We start from the raw sequence: 24,327 nt of genomic DNA on the forward strand, positions 1-24,327 counted from the left end.
ATGTTCATTTAATTCTATGTTCATTCTAACGAGGCGTGTGACAATAAATTGGCTCCAATTTCCTTAATTTTGGGAGATTGGTGATTGGCCGATACTGAATCAATCTTATACATCGACTTCTTTTTCTCTGCCATGAGGGATAGCTGACTGACAGAGCCTCCCACCAGCTCACGTCTAGATGTCTGTGGTTGACAATAGTCACCCCATTGTTGCTAATTTAGCAACTTTGTTGCTATATTTTTTGATTTTTCAGACGAAAAGTTAGCCAACATTGGAGTCAGCAGGTCATGACTGTGATTGGCCAGAAAACTGAAATCAGTGCACTCCTAGCTATAACTATAACTTATATTCCACCTGCTGATCAACCCTAGCTCTTAGGATGATTTCCTGCTGATGAACATTTAGTGAAATCATGTAGGAAAAGAAACATCCTGCGATAGATCTCTGTGTTTTAGACCCAAAAAGATAAAAGCTTGGGTACTGTTTTACTGACGAGGCATACTTGCCACTGACTGAAAAGTTTACTTTCATATACGTATCAAAATATGGTATATTTTGGGGGTAAAAACTAAGGGTTTGCAGTTTTCTGGACAATCATCAACCTTTAAATAGCCTGACTTGGCAAATTTGATTTTGCCTGATACCAAATATTTTGTCTGAAAATACATACCCTGGTTAAAAATAAATATACTAAGTATGTTAAATTTTAGTATACGTAAGCATTCTTTAAGTCAGATTAATCATGAGTATATTTCTATTTCACTTAGGATGAGTTAATAAAGTGTGACATTTTGGAACAACTAATTTTGTGCCTAGTGTATTTTAATAGTATTTAAATTGTATTAAATCACAATTTAAAGTGTGCTAAGTGTACTTTCATGTACTTTTTTGGAACAACTTAAGTTACACTTAGCATACTTTAAGTATATTGCTTTTTATGTAATATAAACGTGCTTGATTAGTATATTTGTACTATTTTTGAGATTGAATTACATTTAAAATATATGTAGAATGTATTTTTAGTATATTGGCATTACATATCTTATATATCAGTAGTGTGATTACAGTATGCTACAATTGCACTTTTGGTTTATTGTAATTACTAATGAAGTACACTTTTCAATTACTTAATGTCTTATTATTCTGCTTTGCCACTTTTTACATTACAATTATAGTACTGCCAACATATCAGGCTACCAGAACACAGAAGGATCAATGACACACTTTCCAGGTGAAACAAATTACATTGTGTATTCAATATGTTATCATTTTGATAACACTTTATTTGATGGGGTGTGCATAACACTGTCATAAACATGACTTAACACCTGTCATGAACATGAAGGAGTCTTTATGAATGTCTGACTGTTGTCATGAAGTGCAATTCGGTAAATAATGACACTTTTAATGTAAAGTTGCTTTAAAAGTTGGATTAAAAGTCCATTAAAAGTGTCAACTTTGCAATGGACTTCTAATCCAACTTTTAAAGCAACTTCTCATTAAAAGTGTCATTATTTACCAAATGACACTTCATGACACCTGTTATTATGTTCCCAACAGGTGTTATGTCATGTTTAAGACAGTATCATGTCAATCTTATGCACATGTTACCGGCCCCAGACCTAGGGGGAATCTGGGCCGGCACAAGCGATGCACAGGCAGGTTGCGCTGTGGATCGGTGAATGATGAGGAACAGACACGTTAATACGTTGTGCCTTGCTCTGCTGGCAGCGATTTATATTGACTGCAACAGTCTTAAACATTCAGTCATTCCATTTAAACACAAATATCAAACTATCCTTGCTTTGACAATATCACAAAACATCATAACATTGGGATAGTATTCATGTCAAAATACACTGTCATCGTCTTTCACTTCAAAACAGCTCAAAATACAATTGACCTCTTGGTTTGCAATATTGTTAATAACCTGAGTAATACAAACAAATACCCTTTTGTAAAATAAAATAAAGTGCAACATAATAACCCATTACGTGTGTCTGTCTCTGAGTGTATATGTCATTCATTGCAAAATAAACTTAATGTTCATCAAAATAATAACTTCCCATCACCAAAGACAGTAATAACTCTAATGCCCATTCATACCTTCAGCCATTGGCTCAGATACAAAAAGTAAGCGTAAAACGAATACGATGTTCTCTTTCACACGCACATCTGTACATCCCATGTGCTCTCTGTAATCAAGCCGTTAAAGAACTACTAACGGTAGCCATTATTCGACTCGACAAAACAAATACTTATCAGAACCCGGATCAAGTTCTCTCAAAATGTTACTATAATGTCACAGACAGTTCACATTACTTTCAACATCTTTAAGAATGTTTAGGAATAGTTATAAATAGTACCTGTGAATGATGAGGAACAGACACGTTAATGCGTTGTGCCTTGCTCTGCTGGCAGCGATTTATTATTGACTGCGCATGCGCAGGCAGAGACTATAGAAGTTTCCTCGTTTGTTCATTCACTCACAGTAGCGCCCTCTACTGACTAGGTAGTCATTGACATGAGTCAGTTAATGTTAGACAGTTGTTCTAATCATCTTAAAATAATCTTTTCAAAAATGGGGGTGTCTGTTTTAGTAACACATTAATTTCTAGATCCACTACACACGCACTTTTAATAAAGTGTTAAAAACATTTTCAAGAATATTTTGCATATATGCTATCACAGAATTGTACAAATTGTCAATGCATTCAAAGTTTACAGACAACAGGCTTTTGAAAATTAGCACAATAAAACAATAGGTACACTTAGAGGAAATATGAAAAATATTTCACCAAGGACAGAGTTGTTTTAATACAATGTCACAGTATTCCAGTATTACTCCAGACAAACTGACATTTCTCCTACCTAAGAACAGTGAGGATCAATGATAGAACATCCCCATTCATTTCACCACTGCACTTTGCAGAAACCTACAAAAGAGAATAAAACAATAGAGCAATTAAACAGAGAAAGTATTAGCATATTTACAGAGTACAGAAAAACGGCAAAGAAAAAAGTATGACTACAATATGTCTCGCTATGTATGTGGCATGATCAGAACTGATGAAGATTGGGACCAGATGCCTGGAGTGAAAAAACATTTCTGGGTGACTTCTTTGCCTGTATGTCAGAAGTAGAAAAAAAAAGTCAGCAATATCATAATCAGTTGATGTTGGCATTAGCTGTTTTGGACTTAAGGTAACAAACTACCTTAAAAGCTTTCCATCCATGATCTGAACATGCTGATCCTTGCAGGATGGTGAGGGGGGCTGGAGGAGCCCATCTCCAGCAGTCATCAGATGAGAGGGGGAGTTCACCCTGGACAGGTCACCAGTCCATCACAGGGCCCCTGAAAGCTAACATTGAATAAAATGTATGAAATAGAAATGGTAGATTAACAAGGAGAATAAATTCTGTCCAATTATTTTCAAATTAAATCATGTTTATTAAGCACTTAGTGTTGGTAACGCACCAGTTTTTGCTGTTGTTAAAAATGTGGCCAGCTGCTCAGTAAAAGGAAAAAAAAAAGCCTTACTCCATCAAGACGATGTGGAGGTTCCTCCTCAGAACTGGTGCGGTGATCTGGTGGAGCCAGAGCCTCTACTGAGACAGGAGACAGGAAAGTCTTTAGGTTTTCTAATACCTGATCCATGGCTTCCTCTTTCATCTTAATTTGCTTAGACTGCAAAAATATATTGAAGATAAAAACAATAATGAACAAGTTATAACAACAGTCTCACGATATCAAAATCTCTTTGGCATACTGAGTTTAATTAAAACCAAGTTAAGTTTATGAAGAAAAGTCTTTTGTGACCCACATTTAATTTCCATCCGGTTCTTATCTTGTTGTATTGTCGTCTAACTAGGACGTCACCAGTAGGGCTGTTGTAAACGAATATTTTAGTAATCGAGTAATCTATCGATTATTCTTACGATTAATTGAGTAATTGGATAAAAAAAAGATAAAGTAAAACATTGTTAAATCTAACATAACAGCAGTATTACTATCGCATATCAACATCAGTCCAAATTTTTCAAAATTGCGGTTCCCTAACAATAACTTTTCTGTAGTTTAGAAAATTAACTCGTAACAATAATAGCTCACTTTCCAAGTTAACTTGAAGAAAAGTTATACAAAAATCTGAAATTATATTCAATTCAATAATAAGGAGGCAGGCTCACAAATACGCTTCTAATAAATGTCTATACTCCAGTTTTTCGTTTATGCATTCATCTTCAGTCAGATGAACTTTCACCTTGCTCAGACATTCATAGCTTTTGTGTTTATGTTAGCGACGGGATTTGACACTTTCGTTCCTCACACACAGAACCATCTACCAGGTATACATGTCACGATGCGCTCCGCCATCCATTTCTTGAGACCGGGATGATATGAAATTAATTTTCCGGTTTGTCCGTAAATCTACACTTAATTATCTAATGCGCAGCCGCCCGCAGTGTTCAGTCTATCCGCTCACACCTTCAGCGCTCTTCCCCGCCGTTCGCTCTAAACCGCCACCAGGCAGCAGCTCCGGGAGGGGAAAAGACTACCCTGGGCATCGACAAAGACCCAGAGATTATCATCAATCAATAAAATCCTTCCAGGCCGAACTTGAAAACTGGACGTTATGCTGCTAACACTTAGCTTTCGTCAACAACTCAGTCGGAAGTGAGAGCACTGCGCAGCGCAAGTAATAACCCGGCCGGAACACGGTGCGCTAAATAATAAAATATAATTTAACGAAGCTTCGAAGCAGATAAATTTTCCTCGAGGAACTTCAATAATCGAGGTACTCGAATAACTCGAGGAATCGTTTCAGCCCTAGTCACCAGCCTGAATTTACCAAAACTACTAACTATTATCAAGGCCCTCTCTACTTTTAAGGCAATATTATGCAGTGACGTGCGGTCAGGGGAGGCAGGTGAGGCAGTGCCTCACCAGCCATCATGGAAAGAAAGAAAATATATAATCATAAAGTAATTTAAATTGTTATATTCATCCGGTGGTTTGTACTAAAAAATATTTATTTTTCATGTAGCTTCACCAATTTCGATTTTTATTTGTTCAAAATGGCTGAATTTTCTTATTTTCCCATTCAAATGCTTGGAAGCGATGCCGGTGAGGCAGCAGCGAGCTCTGCCTCACCTTGGATTGCGCAACCCCTGGCTCTGCGCTGGCTGCTAAGCGGAGAGAGCATGTTGCTGTACGGCGTCAATAAAATGGTTTAAACAAATTTAATATGTGAACTTATTTCCAATAATTTAGCTTATGTATATAATGTACAGTGCTTTTTGTCACCAACTGTGTTTGTGTAACGTGTTTCGTGTAATGAGCGATTATAAACGGCAGAGAACAGGTTCGAGGTGAGGCAGGCAGTTCTCTTGCCTCATGGCAGGGGGCGCTCAAGATCCCAGACGTTCGTCTTGTTCACTCCTCAACTGCCGAGTAAGTGACAGCGAGCTAGGCTAAACGATTCGGGAAGCAAGTCAAGTGCAGCGATAGATTATAATAGAGATAGTGATTTTTTTCCTCTCGCTTATCCCGACTTTCGACATGGATGACTACATTACAACACTAAAAACGTTTTCTCAAGTGGACTTTCAATCGAAGCAGGTAAGACAGTAATAACATTTATTTTGTTTTGTTTTTTAAGGAAATGTGTGTTTTGTGAGCTACAGTTCGTATGTGTAAGGATGCAGAAGTGAAACATAACCTGTAAACTGCTGTCAATCTATGCATCTATTTGCAAATCTGATTCTGATGACGTCAGTGCCTCACCAGCTATGAACCTCACCGCACGTCACTGATATTATGTGAGTAAAAGTGGCGAATTTGAATAGCATCTCTTATGTTCTGCGGCTTCATGGCTGTTCTTGTTTGTCTGCCTCTTTTCAGAAAAACTGGAAGTGTGCATTACCGCCACCATCTGGTCTGTCTGGAGTTTGAACTGCAGCTCGTGCTCACTAATACATCTTACTTACATCATACATCTGAAAATGTATTGGATAAAGACAGCTTCTGTGCTTTAGTTAAAAAACTTAAAACAACAGATCATATTCGGAGATGTGTTAAACTGAAGATAGCTGCTACATTTAGTGTTAAGGACAAGCGTTGCTTTTGTTGTAGCACCTCTGTCACTAAATTGTCAATGTTTGATACTTTAAGGCATAAACACATTATTTACTTTGTTGAACAATATTACATCAGGTTCCACTATAAGGATTATTTTTTTTAATTCTTTTCCATTTTAACAAAAATAATAAAATATTATTAAGGCACCTAGAAAGGCACACTTTATTAGCCTAAATTATACACTGTGATGTAATTTAGAACATACTGAAATTTTAGTATATTTAATAGTTTAGTGCTTTTAAGTAAGCACTTTAAAAGTAAACTATTTAGTTAATTTTTTTGAACTTAAGTAAATGGTTAAGTTAATAAAACTTAACTATTTACACCTTAGAGTAGGGTGACCAGACGTCCCCGATTTCCGGGGACAGTCCCCGTTTTAGATGGCTTGTCCCCGGCTGAAGCCGTCCCCGAAAAGTCCCCGATTTTAGCGTTTTATGAATGAGGGAAAAAAAAGTTTCCTATAGATTGTTATTACGACAGCCGGAGACTCCATATGGCAGGGAGTAGAAAACGCGAGTGAGCGTGTTGTGCGCAACAACAGCAGTTACGGTAGCTGCTCGCGCTACTGTTGACGTTGCAGAGAAGAAGAGCATCATAGCCAACCGCCAATAAAAATCAAGAAGCGCAGCGCGCGCTGCCAGAGAGGACAACAAGCTGGAAGTGGAGAGCTCGAGTTTTGATCAGCTTCGAAGGGAGCTGACCTGTGACACGGTATGTGTGAATCAAAGTGTTTTGTTTGAACTGGGCTAATCCTTGCTGTCATAAAGATTTGGTTTGCGGTAAAATAAAACTAAGCTTTTCTTAAACACAAGACGAGAGCGCAATGGACAGCTACATAATTAGCCAGATTGTTTTGGAATTAACTGGTGATCAGTGGGTTGTATTTTCAAATCTAGATATGAGTTTGGGCATATTAAAGTTTCTCACAAAAAATGGAGTCACTCAGTGACAGGAAAACTGAATGAAGAAGAGCATGAACTGAAACTGATGAGGATGGAGAGATAATCTCTTCTGTTTGTTTAGCTCCAAACAATTTATTTATTTTGGCTAAATATGGCATTTTTGACATTTCATCAGCTGATGAAAAAGGTTCATATTTATACTAAGATTTTACTAGGAAGAATCCAGCTCCTCATCTCAAAATGACCAAGTTCTAAAAGAAAACAAATCTAATTTTATTTATTAAATTGTAAAATTTCAGTATGTCAAATGTACATTCTAATGTTTTTGGGGGAGATTGAGATGATATTATGTCTCTGTTTTAGAAGACTGGCAGACTGATAAAAGATGAGACAGGAGGAAAATATTCTGATAAACTGAATGAATGAAGAAGACAGGAAAACTGACAAAGCTGGAGAGAAATATGAAATATAAACATATTTAATTGTGTCTTATATGTTGTATTTTAAGTGTTTCTCTTTGCTATCACCTGTGGTGTTTTCAGTTTTTCACATAGTCTTTTCTGCTCTTATTCTATCCAGACCTCTATGATCATGTGGCTGATGGCTCTTCAGACCCAGGAGGGTTTGCTCATCCAGAGATGAGCTCATGTTGGTGGACTTCCTGACCAGAGTTCACTCATCTCAAACACACACAGTGTCCTTGCATATCAGCTACATAACTTTACACACACACCTCATGTATTTATGGATAGTTATGTGTCCATTTTTGCACAACATTCACAGGTGGACGAAGTTGTTGGTATCTTCTGTTAATGACTTAAAAACCCACAGTGGCACTGAAACAACTTGAAACAAACAAAAGTAATAAATGAAAATTTGCTGAAAATTAACCAATAAAAGCAGACATTGTTTTTAAATGAGGTTCAACAGAAGAAGAAAATGACAGACCAAGGTGACTACAGTTGCACAGATTATTCTGAAACATAAGGTCCACAGGACTGGAGCCAATCTCCCTGGCTTCAGCTGCCGGAAGAAAATTGACAAATTCAAGAGAATTATGATACAAATGGTTACTAAAAGTCCAGAACAACCAAGTCCAGAAAGTAAAGGTGAACTCCAAGGTCAAGGTGGACTTGATGTGAAATGACCAAGGAGGAAAGCAAATCATAAAAAAGTGAGGCTGGAATTTACCACACAGGTTCTGGGAGAGATGAGACAAAGTGCATCAGCTCTTTGGTCACAGACACAAAAATGCTAATAAGTTTTAACTACCATCATTTTAATTGAGCCACAATTTAAAAGCAGTGTCTGACTTTCATCAGTTTGTCAGTAAACAATTTTTTACTACTTTTGTCACTTTCAAGTTACTTCTGTTACCATTGTGGGCTTTTTGTTCATTAACAGAGGTACCAACTATGTTATTCATGTATATGCATGGTCACTTGCAAACTATGTACACAATTTCCCCCCATATTTCCAGTTTTAATTTACTATTGCTGCTATTATTTTATTATTATTAATAGTAATATTACCACTGTGTGGAGAGACACGTTCCTGCTTTTATATTTGATTTTTAATGTTTAAATGTTAATAAATATGTAAACTTATCTGTCCCAGTTTCTTCATCTTTGTTTGATAAATTTGCTTCTTCTTTATCGCTGAGTGAGTAATGTCCCCAGATTTAGTCTTGGAAATCTGGTCACCTAGGAAATGTGAAAAATATTTCACCAAGGACATGAAATATACTAAAGTATTTTTTTTTCACTAGTGTAGCCTTATATTTATTTATAGTAACTATTTTTAGTGACTTTTCAGTGAGAAGTCATTAATATAGAGACAAAATTGATAATAGTGGGGCGACTATTGTTAATCGTGCATATCCAGACATGACCTGGTGGGTGGGTCTGTCGGTCAGTCGTCTCTCACAGCAGAGCAAAGGGGACAGTGGTTGATTTTCAAGCCTGTGCAAAGATGAGATCGCTGATTTCCCAAAATTAAGGAAATCAGGAGTGATTTATTGGTGCACCCTTACTAAAAACGTTAAAGTAGACCACTCCTTATTCTCATGAGGTCTTGTGAACTATTAGTAAGGAAGATTGTTTCTGCTTTCAGGTATGAGGTGCAGTAATGGAAAGTTTCAAAACCCGGTTTGATTTCTCCAACCCTCTTATCCAAGTCCAGGTAAGCTGCAGTGTCTGGATATCAAAATAAATGTATGTATCTATCTATAAACTAGAGTTATACTTTAAGTGTATGGCTTTTTATGTAATATAAACGTGCTTGATTAGTATATTTTAAGTGTACTATTTTTTGTGATTGAATTACATTTAAAATATATTTAGAATTTACTTTAAGTATATGAGCATTACATATTTTATATATTAGTAGTGTGACAGTATTCTCCAATTACACTTTTGGTGTAGCATAATTGCTAGTGAAGTACACTCTTCAGTTACTTTTTTTGTACCCCTCCAGGGGGTCTTTTGTGGGCTCTAGTGTCCCTTATATGAAAGTAGGCTGACAGGAAAGGGGGGGGAAGACATGCAGCAAACATCGCCGGGTCCGGGAGTCGAACTCGCGACAGCCGCGTCGAGCACTCAAGGCCTCCAAACTTGGGTTGCGCTGTCCCCTAAGCCACCACGGCATGACCCACTCTTCAGTTACTTAATGTCTTTTTTATTCTTCTTTGCCACTTTTACATTACATGCTTCATACACACTACAGTACTGCAAACATATCTGCCTAAATTATACACCGAGATGTAATTTCAGAAGGATCAATTACAGCACACTTTCTGGCTGACAAAAATTACATTGGGTATTCAATATATTCACATTTTTCAAGAGTACATTGCTAATATACTATCACAGAATTGCACAAATTGTCAATATAATAAAAGTTTATAGACAACACGCCTATGAAAATTAGCACAATGAAACAATAGGAGGAAATATGAAAAATATTTCACCAAGGACAGAGTATTGGTTTAATACAATGTCACGGTATTCCAGTATTACTCCAGACAAACTGACATTTCTCCTACCTAAGAACAGTGACGATAAATGACAGAACATTTCCATTCACTTCACCACTGCACTTTGCAGAAACCTACAAAAGAGAATTAAACAATAGAGCAATTAAACAGAGAAAGTATTTGCATTTTTACAAAGTACAGAAAAACAGCAAAGAAAAAAGTATGAATTACAATTTTAAGACATTGTGGACTCCCTATGTATGTGGCATCATCAGAACTGATGATGACTGGGACTGGATGTCTGCGATGAAAAAACATTTCTGGGGAACTTCTTTGCCTGTATGTCAGAAGTAGAAAAAATAGTCAGCAATATCATAAAATCAGTTGATGTTGGCATTAACTAGGAAGTTGTTTTAAGTGTGGATTAAGGTAACAAACTACCTTAAAAGCCTTCCATCCATGATCTGAACTCACTAATCCTTGGGTTATGAGTTATGAGGTTATGAGGGCTGGTGTGCCCATCTCCAGCAGTCATCAGATGAGAGGCGGGGTTCACCCTGGACAGGTCACCAGTCCATCACAGGGCCCTGAAAGCTAACATTGAATAAAATGCATGAAAGAGAAATTTCATAAAAGATTAACAAGGGAAATAAATTCTGTCAAATTATTTTTAATATTTGGATGTTGGTTAAGCAATTAATGTTGGAAACACTTCAGTTTTTGCTGTTGATAAAAATGTAACCAGCTGCTCATTGTAAAAAAATAAGCCATCAAGACGATGTGGAGGTTCATCCTCAGAACTGGTGTGGTGATCTGGTGGAGCCAGAGCCTCTTCTGAGACAGGAAATGCTCATAGTATACTTTGTAGTAGTACACTTAATACTTAGTATACTTAAAATGTACTTGCACAAATGTAAGTATGTTTGAAATATACAAAAGTTTTTTTTTCACTTGGGATAAAGGGCAAAAACATAATTAAAAACCAATATACTGTATACGAGTCAGTCATTGAGCTGCCAAACAACAGCTGATAAACTACCACAGACACTTGATAAAGTGATTGGTCAATGAGGGAGCAGAAATATTGTTTATGTGATAATTCATGTAGATGATGTTTGTCATTGTGTCTGATAGATGTTGTAATTGACAAAGTAAAGCTGTAGCTACTTGGATGCAGTTTGTATAGTCTCACCAGAACCTGCCTATTTCGTCAGACGGTGAGAAATCTTGTTGCTGCTGTGCTGAAGGAAAAAGGCTCAAATGGGCAAATCACCCATTCCTCCACCCAGGTGAGTTCCTAAATTATTTTTGATTTGCCTTAACGCTTCAAAAATGTAAGATAGATCTGGGAAATAAGAAGTGCTTTTTGATTAAATGTAAATAAAATGTTCTTGATTCATACCCTGATTTGTGACATACTTTCAAGAAATTAGAGGTGCAATGATCGCAGTTTTCTGATCGATCAAGGCCCAGATAACAAGAGATGTTAACTCAATGTTGAATTGAATTAACATCAATTAATTCAATTGATTAATTGAGTTAATCAATTGATTAATTGAATTCATTATTCAATTGAGTTAATTGAATTCATTAATCAATTGAATTGATTAATTCAACCAACTATGTTTAACACCAGTTGAGGTTGATGATTAATAGTGGATCAACCATCAATCAATCATACAATTCTAGGCAATTAACTAATGTTGAAAAGTTGTAATTGAATCAATGTTGTTTTATGGTCGAATTCTAAGGATTAAAATGCCAACGTCTAACCTAGTGTTTTTCAATCCTGGTCCTCAAGGCATATAATGATATGCAGATTCATGTAGATGCAAGTTTTAGGCATTTCCTAATTTTGTCATGTTCCGTGTTTTTCTGTGTGTTTATTTTGAGTTTCCTGTGTCCCTGTGTCTTCGTGTTGTCCTGTCTTCCCCTTGATTACTCCCAGGTGTTTCTTGTTCCCTGATTACCTCCTGTGTATTTAGTGTCACCTGTGTGTCTGTGTCTTTGTCGGGTCCTCGTCTCGTTTGGCGTCTTCTCTGATGTTGTGTCAGTCCATTTGTTTCTCCTTGTCGCTACCTGCGAAGAGCCCTGGTTTCCTCTCTGCAGTGCTGCCTTGGTTGTTGGACTACATTTCTGATCAGTTCTGTCATTAAATATTCTTTATTTCACTTACCTGGACCTCCTGGCATCTACCTCACCACCTCACACACCGCACCTTATGACAAATTTAGCACACATGATTTCAATTGATGGCTGATTAACAGGGTTTTGCTGAATTGCAATCATCTGAATGGGGGGTGCTGAAGAGGGGAACATCTGAAACATGCAGGTCAGTGTGCCTTGAGGACCAGGGTTGGGAAACACTGGTAATCAATGTTGAATCAATGTATGCTGTTTGTCACGCCCCTTTTTTCCCCCTCCTCCTCATTGAGCTCTGGGTGAGAGCATTTTATTACCTGGCGGCAGGGGTTTATCATGTTTTAAATTAAGCATTACATGTTGAGAATAGTGGGTTGTGATTCCTTTCTGTACATTTTCTTATTTGTCTGTAAATATCATTACTGACTGTTCATAATGTGTTGACATAAAAACATCTACAAGTCACTACAAGCATCCTCAGAACTGGTGTGGTGAAGCGGTCCACCTCCCCCTTTTTACACTAGTAGTATATCCCAACCACACAGCCCTTTTGTTGCTGGCTTGGTGCAGCCTGCTTCTGAATTGAATTCTACTTTGAGAACTTTTGCAGTAAGTTTGGTGATATTACTTTTATCCTAACGTTCCTATATGTCTATAGAAAAGATAATTGTGAACGACATAATACCAATCGTCTGCCAACAAAATTGTGTTTAACACCAGTGAAGAAACTTTTAATGGCATTTTGTGGTGTAGATATATATCAGACCAAAACGTGTACATGAATCAATATTGATTCCTTACCTTTGATTGAATATAAAATCAACACAAATATGCATGTAGAGCCACATTCAGATGATGACTGAATCAACATTGATATAGTGTCAGTTATGGCTGAAACCCTAACATTGATTCAACATGTAAATCACCGACCACTTTCAATATCATTTCAATGTCAGGCTTCAATGTGGATTCAATGTTTCTGCCTAACTATATTTCGACATTGATTTACCTATATTTTGCTATCTGGGTGATCTTTAAAAGGCCTGACCTTTCAATTCTGATTTTGGCCGATTCTAATTTTTCATCTGAAAAGTGGCTAAATGTAGCAACAAAATCACTAAATTGGCAATAGTGGGGTGACTGTTGTTAACCGCACATATGCAGACATGATCTGTTGGGCGGGTCTGTAAGTCGGCTGAAGAAAAGGGAACAATCACTGATTTTCAGAGCTTTGCGGAGGTAGATATAATTGGTGGATAAGATCGGTTTCTAATGTAAGTATTGGCACATCGCCCAAAATGAAGAAAATTACAGCAGATTTATCAGAATACCTTAGTTGAAATCATAATCCTCTTTTGTCTGGAGCATATTAAAAAAAAAAAAATCTTATGCCCACATCATATCTGCTTTTTGTACAGTGACATGGGAAGCCATCATGCAATTGAAAAATTGTGCTCTTATATCACCTTATGGCACATTTAGCACTTTTTCATGCATGATTGATCACCAGATAAGCTAGGCTGTCATAGATGTGCTGCACATGTAAAAATTCACAAACCTTGTATAATGCTTTACTATACATGAGCTACAGATCTGACATGTTATGAATCTGCTTCACTCACCTGACATGGTGGATCCTTAAACTCAAAAGTGAAACTGACAACAAGACCTGATTTCTAATAAATTTGGTTTAAAACTTTCTGACTCACTCATTGATTGAAATTGCAATCCAGAAGATCAGTCGATTTCTTAATATGAAACAAAATAAACAGAGATAATTACAACAGTTGAAAAGTCAATTACATCACTTGAAATATCTTGATACAGTTGAGTACTGAGAATCCTACACACATCTTATATCAGTTTCTCTTTTCCAAGATATAACTTTCATGATTGCTGTAGAACACATTATGAAAAATTGTTTATTTACATGTTTTCATGGCTCCTTTGTTTGACCTGACATGACCTGATTGTGTTACATCTCAGGGCCCAGCAATGGAGGCTCTCTGGCAGCAGTGCTGCAGTGACAACGCTCTGGTGCGTTCAACATGCTGTGATGCTGTGGTGCTTCTAGTAGATCAGGGCCATGCAGACCTGCAGTTCATTCACAATAGTGTCCTCAATCTCCTGCCTTCTGCCAGGTACATAACACACACTCTCAGCTTCTTTTTTTGTTTTTTATGTTCACTATATGACAAAGTTTCAGTTCAGCTAATTAAATTTTTTGTTGTTTTTTTACAAGAAAAAAAATAGTTGTTTCTAAGTATACTGAATGACTGTGCAGCTTACACATCTGACTCCAGAGGAATTTAGCTGGGGGGGGCAGTGGCTTATTTTGGAGGGGCTCGAGGGACACAGTAAACAGGCTTTTAATTTAATACACCGTGTTCCAAATTATTATGCAAGTGATAGTTTCTCAGATTTTCTTAAATGGTCAATGCAAATGATGGTCAGTATAATTTTCAAGTCATGAACTATTACAGTATAAATCAAATTTTACTGAACAAAGCTCCCCATGAGAACAGTATTTTTTCAAAAATAAAAAAACTAAAAATGTACTGTTCCAAATTATTATGTACAGCAGATTTTCTAAACATTTTATGGATTATAAAGAACTGCAAACGGTCATTCTTTGAATGTGCAGCATTAAGTGGTCACATGTACTAAATCAAAAGCTATTTCAATCAAAAACATCTTAACAGACTGAGTTACATGTTAACATAGGACCCCTTCTTTGATATCAATTCTTGCATCCATTGAACTTGTGAGTTTGTGGATAGTTTCTGCTTGAATTTCTTTGCAGGATGTCAGAATATCTTCCCAGAGCTGCTGTTTTGATATGAACTGCATTCCACCCTCAGATCTTCTGCTTGAGGATACTCCAAAGGTTCTCAATAGGGTTGAGGTCAGAGGAGGATGGTGACCACACCATGAGTTTCTCCCCTTTTATGCCCATAGCAGCCAATGACACAGTGGTATTGCTTGCAACATGAGATGGTGCATTGTCATCCATGAAGATGATTTTGCTACGGAAGGTATGGCTCTTCTTTTTGAACCATGAAAGAAAATGATTAGTCAGAAAGTCCATATACTTTGCTGAGATCATTTTCACACCTTCGGGGACTCTGAAGGGGCCGACCAGCTCTCTCACCATGATTTCGGCCCAAAGAAGGACTCCACCACCTCCTTGCTGATGTCACAGCCGTGTTAGGACTTGGTGGCCATCCACCACCAATCCACGACTGCGTCCATCTGGACCATCCAGGGTTGCACAGTAGTCATCAGTGAACAAGTCTGTTTGAAAATTAAACTTCATGTACGGCTGGGCCCACTGCAACCGTTTCTGCCTGTGAGCACTGGTTAGGGGTGGCCGAATAGTAGGTTCATGCACCGCAAGCCTCTGGAGGATCCTCCACCTTGAGGTTCCAGAGGCACCAGCAGCTTCAAAAAACTATTTGCTGCTTTGTAAGGGCATTTTAACAGCTGCTCTCTTAATCTGATGAATTTATCTAACAGAAACCTTCCTCAATATGCCTTTATCTGTACAAACCCATCTTTGGTCTGAATCAGCCACAAATCTCTTCACAGTATGATAGTTTTCATTAAATATCTAATGTTTTCATACCTTGTCATATGGCACTACACTATCTGATGATTTTCATCAGCAGAGAGATCCTTTCTCTTTCCCATATTGCTTGAAACCTGTGGCCTGCTTAATAATGTGGAACATCCTTCTTAATCCTTCTTAAATTTAATCCTTCATAATCCTTAAGAAGGATTAAATTTCCTTTAATTTCAATTAAGGTATGTTTCGTGTGAAGGCCTTTTGGGGGATAGTTGATGGCTTACAGGTAGAAACTTTTGTTCAGTTTTTCTGTCTTTTCTCTGAGTTTAATGTAATGTGAAGCGGGTAAGTGAGTGTCTAGAAAGGAGGGTAGGTGAGTACCCAAGGTGTGAAACGGTCTTTAAAGATACAACTAGCTCTGCATTGGAGTCATGAACCGATGTACCGTGGAGTTCTAATCACATTCTGCATTTTCTTCCACCCAGCATGCTGTGCAGCAGTGTTCTGGGCGGTTGGTCAGCAGCTGTTTGGGGAAACATGTAAAATACTGTAACTTAATGAGCTGTGGAGGTAAATTTAAGCTGTATTTATTTCATAAAGGGGACAATGCATATTAATCAACATGAATATATCACCGCAAAATGCCAGAGTCAGAGAGGCAATTTTTTTTCTGTAGATTCCAAATAGGTTGTTGGAAGGGATTGAAAATTACAATTAAAATTAATATCAACTTACATGGCCTATGATTTATGACAGATTTCAGTGTGTAGATAAAAGTAGTGTAGTTTATAGTAAACATAGCAAAAAATAAAAACAAGCCACATCTGTAAAAAAGCAACAAAAAACTGTAAAAACATGAGATGATTAAAGTCATGGGTACAGTTTTCATTATCTAGTTAGCATTGCTTAAGGGATTTTCTGAATCAGTTCAACGATGTAATATTTCTTAATTCTAAAGGTAGTGTATTCCAATAATTTGAACCCTGAACAAAAAATGACACTTAACCAAATGAACTTTTCCTAAATAGTAGTTGTCTCTACTGCTAACTGCTCTTGTATTATGTTTGATTGTAAATGTAAATGGACAAAGTCTTTCACCAGTAGTGGAGCCAAAATGTGAAGGACTTTCTGTACAAGCGTGGCTTCTGGATAAATTATCGTGTTTTTTCAGTTCAAAAAGTTATACTTGTATTTTACAAGAATAATATGAATCATTGAGTTTCTCCTTGTTTTTAGTCTCCTGGTGTTTGTCCAAAGAGTGCCCTGTATACACAGGAATCCATCCCAGATGGAGTCTTTCTTCAGCAGCAGAACAATCTTGTGTGTGGTTAGTTATTCTGATTTAATTATATAATCTGGGATTGTTTTTTCTTTCTTTTATTCTTCACTGTGAACAGAAATGTTCAGGGGCTTATAAAGGTCATCGGGAGACTGCTGCAGATGCAAGCTGACCAGAGACAAGGGGACACAAACTTCACCTGTCCCTATTCTATCAGGTCAGTTCATACTCATGTTCATATTGGGTTGAAACCACTGAACTCAGTATTGATACTAAGAAAAACTCTTGATACCATCTTCAATACAGAAAGTTCTTTTGAGGCATATGAGACATTGTAGTTTGACCACAGTATGATGATGTGGTTGTTGTCTCAATTAGTGCAAAACCACTGCAGTAAATAGAAAATTCAGCAACTAGTAAGTGAAAAATATGTATTGATGATCTTGATGATGGCACTCATCAAAACGAGAAGCCATTGGTTTCTCAGTTGTTGACTGTATGTAGTTTTTATGACTTATTCTTGTGTTCTTATGATGTAAAGCACTTTAAATTGATTGATTGCAGACGCTTTCAAAACTATCAGATTGGTTTCTGATTTAGTATCAATTTTGGGGGGCGGGTTGAAAAGATGGGAGATTTCAGACTACCATCAATAAGTCGGATAGACAGTTTCCTAAGATGGGTTTACCTCTATTATATAGGTGATATAAAATCAACGTTTGGATTTTTCTAATTTTTTCAGTGTGGGATTGTTTTTATTGCAACTCAACGCTGAGCAAAAAGCAGCAAACTTTCAGATCGGTTTCAGCCTGATCCAAAAATCTGACCTTTGCTTCTGATTGTGGAGCAGCTAAAGATATCTTGGATGCTCAGAGAAATGTGAATGCCAAAGTCTGAAAAGTCAACATGACAAAGAAGACCAGCTCCCAGAAGCTTCCGTGTAACATTCAGGTCATGGTGGGAAGTTGTTTGCATTACTTCTGAGAGTGAACTTTGAGCTAAATTGATGTAGTTTGCTCCTCACCATGCGGACTGCAGTGGGAATGAAGGTCAGAAAACTGATGGAAGCCCTCACCTCAGAGACTTTATGCCCTGAGGTGAGCACTGATGTACACTGCTCAAAAAAATAAAGGGAACACTTAAACAACACAATATAACTCCAAGTAAATCAAACTTCTGTGAAATCAAACTGTCCACTTAGGAAGCAACACTGATTGACAATCAATTGCACCTGCTGTTGTGCAAATGGAATAGACAACAGGTGAAAATTATTGGCAATTAGCAAGACACACTCAATAAGGAGTGGTTCTGCAGTTGGGACCACAGACCACTTCTCAGTACCTATGCTGTCTGGCTGATGTTTTGGTCAGTTTTGAATGTTGGTGGTGCTTTCACACTCGTGGTAGCATGAGACGGACTCCACAATCCACACAAGTGGCTCAGGTAGTCCAGCTCATCCAGGATGGCACATCAATGCGAGCTGTGGCAAGAAGGTTTGCTGTGTCTGTCAGCGTAGTGTCCAGAGGCTGGAGGCGCTACCAGGAGACAGGCCAGTACACCAGGAGACGTGGAGGAGGCCGTAGGAGGGCAACAACCCAGCAGCAGGACCGCTACCTCCGCCTTTGTGCAAGAAGGAACAGGAGGAGCACTGCCAGAGCCCTGCAAAATGACCTCCAGCAGGCAACAAATGTGCATGTGTCTGCACAAACGGTTAGAAACCGACTCCATGAGGATGGTATGAGGGCCCGACGTCCACAGATGGGGGTTGTGCTCACAGCCCAACACCGTGCAGGACGCTTGGCATTTGCCAGAGAACACCAGGATTGGCAAATTCGCCACTGGCGCCTTGTGCTCTTCACAGATGAAAGCAGGTTCACACTGAGCACATGTGACAGACGTGACAGAGTCTGGAGACGCCGAGGAGAGCGGTCTGCTGCCTGCAACATCCTTCAGCATGACAGGTTTGGCAGTGGGTCAGTAATGGTGTGGGGTGGCATTTCTTCGGAGGGCCGCACAGCCCTCCATGTGCTCACCAGAGGTAGCCTGACTGCCATTAGGTACCGAGATGAGATCGTCAGACCCCTTGTGAGACCATATGCTGGTGCGGTTGGCCCTGGGTTCCTCCTAATGCAGGACAATGCTAGACCTCATGTGGCTGGAATGTGTCAGCAGTTCCTGCAAGATGAAGACATTGAAGCTATGGACTGGCCAGCCCGTTCCCCAGACCTGAATCCGATTGAGCACATCTGGGACATCATGTCTCGCTCCATCCACCAACGTCACGTTGCACCACAGACTGTCCAGGAGTTGGCGGATGCTTTAGTCCAGGTCTGGGAGGAGATCCCTCAGGAGACCATCCGCCACCTCATCAGGAGCATGCCCAGGCGTTGTAGGGAGGTCATACAGGCACGTGGAGGCCACACACAATACTGAGCCTCATTTTGACTTGTTTTAAGGACATTACATTAAAGTTGGATCAGCGTGTAGTGTTATTTCACTTTAATTTTGTGTGTGGCTCCAAATCCAGGCCTCCATTGGTTAATAAATTTGATTTCCATTGATGATTTTTGTGTGATTTTGTTGTCAGCACATTCAACTTTGTACAGAACAAAGTATTCAATGAGAATATTTCTTTCATTCAGATCTAGGATGTGTTATTTGAGTGTTCCCTTTATTTTTTTGAGCAGTGTATTTTGCAATTTAAACTTTAACAAATTAAGGACACAACAATATGAGAGTTGTAGAAATAATATAGGTCAGGCTATATTGTTGCATTTGGCCAGGCAGCCTGGACTGAACCAGCCCCTGCCATCTTCTTCCCTTTCACAACTTAGATGAGTACCTCTGCCAAGATCCTGGGGCTTCCTTAATCAGTTGCAGCGGGGGATCAAAAGAGCTTCTTGGTCTTTTTTTTTTCTTTACCCTTCATGTTTATTTTGCTCCCTCTGCTCTTCATTTTCTTCCTTCTACATTGAAGCCTGTTCCTTTTTTTTTTTTGCTACGTTTCTCCCTCTAATCCTTGCTTTCTCCCAAAGCTCTGTGCATTTTTGCTCCCAGTTCATTCCCTTTGTCCGATCCCCTTCCGTCTTGATTGTGGTGTCTTAGCTCCATCTGTCTGGAAGCCTTAACCTCCCTGGTGGGAAGATGAATGTGTTGAGGGCAGCAGGGTGGCGCCATTGGCCTGGCAGGCTGGCCAGTGATTGGTTGTGAGCGCTGGTACTGCTGGGTAACTGTAATGCTGCAGGATTAATGAAGGATGCACACTGACGGCCATTGTTGGTCGTATGCTCAGAGCAGCCCTTTGCAATCTGCCACCGAGACGTGGAGTACTTTAGCCCCCAGCGGGATGAGGGGAGCTCCAGGCCTGTCTTGGTCTCATCATCTTGTTTCTCATGGGATGTTGACCTGGTTGTAGTGGTGCAGTCCATCCTGACTGCCCCCTGCAGGCCTTCCCACGTCATCTATCTGGCCTGTCTGCTCAGTCAAATGGTAATCTGCACATTTGGGCTGAAATAAAGAGAACTGAGATGGGAGGTTTGTGACTGACCATTAATGTCTTCAATAGAGTTTTTATTGTAGGTCTTATAGCCGACATGCCTTCTAACTGAGTCGAGCTTCTTTCCCCAGTAACAACTTCCACACTGAAGAGTGTTGTTGTCTGTGCAATCAGTCAGATCTTGCGTATGATGGGTTCACAAAAGAAAAAAAAATCTTACTAAAAAAAAAATCTCGCTGTGTATGGTTGATCAAGCATAAAATTGTCTGACTCCTCCAATCAGACAATTTCTCAGTGCATTTCTTATTAGCATGCCTGTTTATAATCTGTGTGAGATTATGCAGAATATTGATGCATTTCTAGAGATTTTACTCACAGATACCAATTTCTGGTTTTGTTTTTTAAAGTCTGAACTGCCGATTTTGTTTCTAATGTCTATAAAACATTCAAAATCATCTGGCATAATTCAGTTCTTATTTTTTTTAACAATTAATTGTTTCAAATGACTAGGGGAGCACTGATAATTCGGCTGGCCGATTAACTGGTCTTGATTTTCTTTATCTTTGGAGATTGATCAATACTTACATCAGAAACCGATCTTGTCTATTGATCTTGACTACCTATGCAAAATTCGGCCACTGTCCCCTTCTGCTCTGCCATGAGAGAGAACTGGCCGACAGACCTCTCACTAGGTCACATCTGCACATGTGCAGTTAATAATAGTGAACCCCCCTGTTGTCAACTTAGAGATTTTGTTGCTTTTTATTCTGATTTTTCAGATAGAAAAAAAAATCTGTTTTGAAAGATCATGATCAACTCAGAACTTCAGTCAGCGCAGACCTAAGTATTACCCATAAATGAGCAAGTCACTACTTTGGTTTCTTGCAGCTTAGATATGTTAAGTTTTCATCATTTACACATTTCTGTAAGACAAGTCTGTGGGGGGCACTGAGTGGATCAGTTATTAGCATAGGCTCAACAAGTACAGAGGCCGTACATTAGCCAGGATTTGATTCCTGATACATTTGTCTTCTGCCTCTTTCTGTGCTCTTCTTTCTGTCAAACTACTGTTCAATAAAAGGCAATAGTGCCAGAAATCTAAAAAAAAAAAGTGAAAAAAATAAGATAGCTCCTCTAGGGTAGGTGTAACTTGTAACACCTGAGGAAAGAAAATAGGTTTTGGGGGAGGTGAGGAGGATATATCATCTGGCTATCTGCCAGTGATTTACTGGTGAACTTGGAATCAAACTAAAAAGAGTAGTAGTCTGCTCTTTACTCATTCTTTTGTGTGGCAGCTGAAAGTCTGATGGATGGGAGCCATGTTATAGCTGAGAGCCAGGAGATCGCCAAAGGGAACCCAAGGAAAGAGGACAGAGATGGTCAGATAGATTACACAATTTAAAGACCGAACAGACTGAACAAGAGAAGACGGTCTTGTCTGCATCACAGCCATGTTGTAAGCCTTTGCAGGTACAGACATGCTCAGTCTGAGCGCTTCCATCTTTCTTTCTTTTTTCCTTCCTTCCTTCCTTCCTCCCTCGCTGATTGATGGAAGTCACTGGGGAAGTGGACCAGCTGCTGGTGCTGACCCCCCACCAACAACACTGTTGTGTTAACCTCTGTCCTGCCGTGGGCTGGAGGGTTAACAACGGCTTCCACTTGGATTTGACCCTGGTGTTTGCTCTGCAATGACTGGATGAACTAGTGCAGGCTAACTGTTCTTTACAGGAAACAAGCTGAAGTGGTGAAACAGTCTGCTCACTCTGTTAACCACTGTAATCTACAGTATCTGAACAATACTTGGAAAATACGTTGACTGGCAAAGTATTCATCTCCTCGTTATCTCCTCGTTAGTACAGTGGTGAGTATCCCCTGGAGACCGGGGTTCGATTCCCCGACGGGGAGTGAAGTTTGTTTCAGGTCCCTCTTGAAAATGAGATCTAGAAAGAAAGGAAAAGGTTTTCAAAGCTTTTTGTGAAAAAAATTCTGAGAAGTGTCTATAGATTCCACAACAGCTTCATCCCTCATGCCTTAATACTACTAAATTCCCATTAATTTCTTCTACATATTTATATTGATACTTCTTATTATTACTTATTTATTTTATTATTATTGGAGCCTTGCAACAAAATTTTGTTGAATATGTACATGTAAATGAATGACAATAAAGTCTTATGTCTTTGTCTATTGCACTCTTTTTGTTGCTGTTTGAAAAGTTGATAAATAGAAGGATAGAGTTGGCGACAGTGATGTGACTGTTGTTCACTGTGCTGTGTAGACATGACCTGGTGTTAGTCAGCATCTCTCACAGCAGAGCAGAAGAGTACTGACTGATTTACAGACCTTTGAGGAGGAAAATAAGATTGATTGATAAAATCGAATTCATGTGTAAGTATTGGCTGATCTCCCAAAATGATCAACTTGGAGGGCTAATTTATGGGTTCACCCTATTTCTCATTATTAAGGGTGATTTTGTCTGATGGATGGTGCTTTATTGCAGACAGAACTCGTGTGTTTGTGGTGTTCCATCCTCCTTGTTGACTTGTTCAAACTCATGACATTTGGCCTCAGGCAGCTTCACAGACTCCATCTTGCTGTAATCGGGAATCTGTGGGGGAAACTATGAGAAGTGTTTGACTTTTGCTCCTTTGTTGCTGTGCAGGAGCTGTCCACACCCATACATCACAGTGCTGGAAAACCGAGCAGACTGCTGGCCGGTGCTGCTGCTGGAGATCCATGACTTCATCTGTCAGGCTGCTGACAGGTAAGCATGGCTGAAGTGGGGGTCTCCCTCTGTCACCGCATGGGTTTGATGTATTCAGTTCCATGTGTAAGTGGTAACACTTCGTGGACAAATTCAAGTTTTATTAGTCAAATTACCTCATTCTATGGTTCTGTTTCCCAGGAATAAAGCATCTTACATCAGCATGCTGGTTCCCTTCCTCCGGTATCTGTACTGCGAGCCTCAGAGACAGTCCCAGCACGCACTGCTCCGACAGAGCCTGCTCAGGGTGCTGCTGCCCACAAAGCCAGGGGCTGGATGGATGCCCCAGAGCAAGGACCACAAGAACACTGCAGTGGTGTCTGACAGCCTGCTGCTCTGCCTTTGTCAGCTGGTTTCATATTTACAGGTCACTGATGATCTGTTTTAATAAGAACTTTTTGCTTACTAGTTAATGGTGAATTAAAAAATTATTTGACTTGATTAAGGGCAGAGCGACAAATGGGCCGGCCAATAAATCGGCCCCCGTTTCCTCCATTTTGGAAAATTGCAATTGTTGGAAACTTGTTCCGACAATTGCTTGAAACTTGAAACCGATCTTTCCACTGATCTTGGGTCTGAAAATTATCTGCTTTGCCATTTTGCTCTGCTGTGAGAGAAGGCTGATGACAGACCTGCCCACCAGGTCACATCTGCCCATGAGCGGTTAACAACAGTCACCCCACTGTTGCAACACAGTGATTTTGGCGCTATATTTAGTGACTTTACAGACAAAAAATGTGCGTTGGCCAAAATTGGATTCGGCAGATATGGCTTTCTAAAGATTAGGGATTAGCTAGAAAACTGCAATATGTGCTCCCTCAGACTGACTCTGCAAAGTGCACAAGACAATTAAAGGAAAACAGATGTTTTAGTTCTTTGAATGTTGAGCTCACCTATGAGGTAGATTGGTCCAGTTTCCTCTGTTACAAATCATGAGTCAATATTTCCATGGTGACTTTTTCTCATGTTAACAAAACATAATTTCTTAAGGGCAGATGCTCTAGAATCTTTGCAAAGACATTTGGAAAAGATAAATTGTGAACATCAGAGCCGCTGCCCTAGGCTG

General features: G+C 39.0%; 1 protein-coding gene across 2 annotated transcripts in view; it reads left to right on the forward strand.

Moving 5' to 3' along the window:
* The window catches only part of focad (focadhesin), a 78,042-nt gene that overhangs the window by 5,107 nt on the left and 48,608 nt on the right, over positions 1–24,327 (forward strand). The window contains exons 2-7 of one of the 2 annotated variants that reach the window (XM_023345616.1): positions 9,154–9,222; positions 11,230–11,304; positions 14,144–14,298; positions 17,120–17,218; positions 23,160–23,261; positions 23,403–23,628. In XM_023345616.1, coding sequence (XP_023201384.1) covers positions 9,169–9,222; positions 11,230–11,304; positions 14,144–14,298; positions 17,120–17,218; positions 23,160–23,261; positions 23,403–23,628 — 711 coding nt within the window. In that variant the 5' untranslated portion in view covers positions 9,154–9,168. Of the gene's footprint in view, positions 1–9,153; positions 9,223–11,229; positions 11,305–14,143; positions 14,299–15,857; positions 16,293–17,119; positions 17,219–23,159; positions 23,262–23,402; positions 23,629–24,327 lie in introns of those variants that run through there. The other variant, XM_023345617.1, reaches the window with a different exon arrangement.

Source organism: Xiphophorus maculatus, chromosome 14 (assembly GCF_002775205.1).
Source record: "Xiphophorus maculatus strain JP 163 A chromosome 14, X_maculatus-5.0-male, whole genome shotgun sequence".
Classification (NCBI taxonomy): Eukaryota; Metazoa; Chordata; class Actinopteri; order Cyprinodontiformes; family Poeciliidae; genus Xiphophorus; species Xiphophorus maculatus.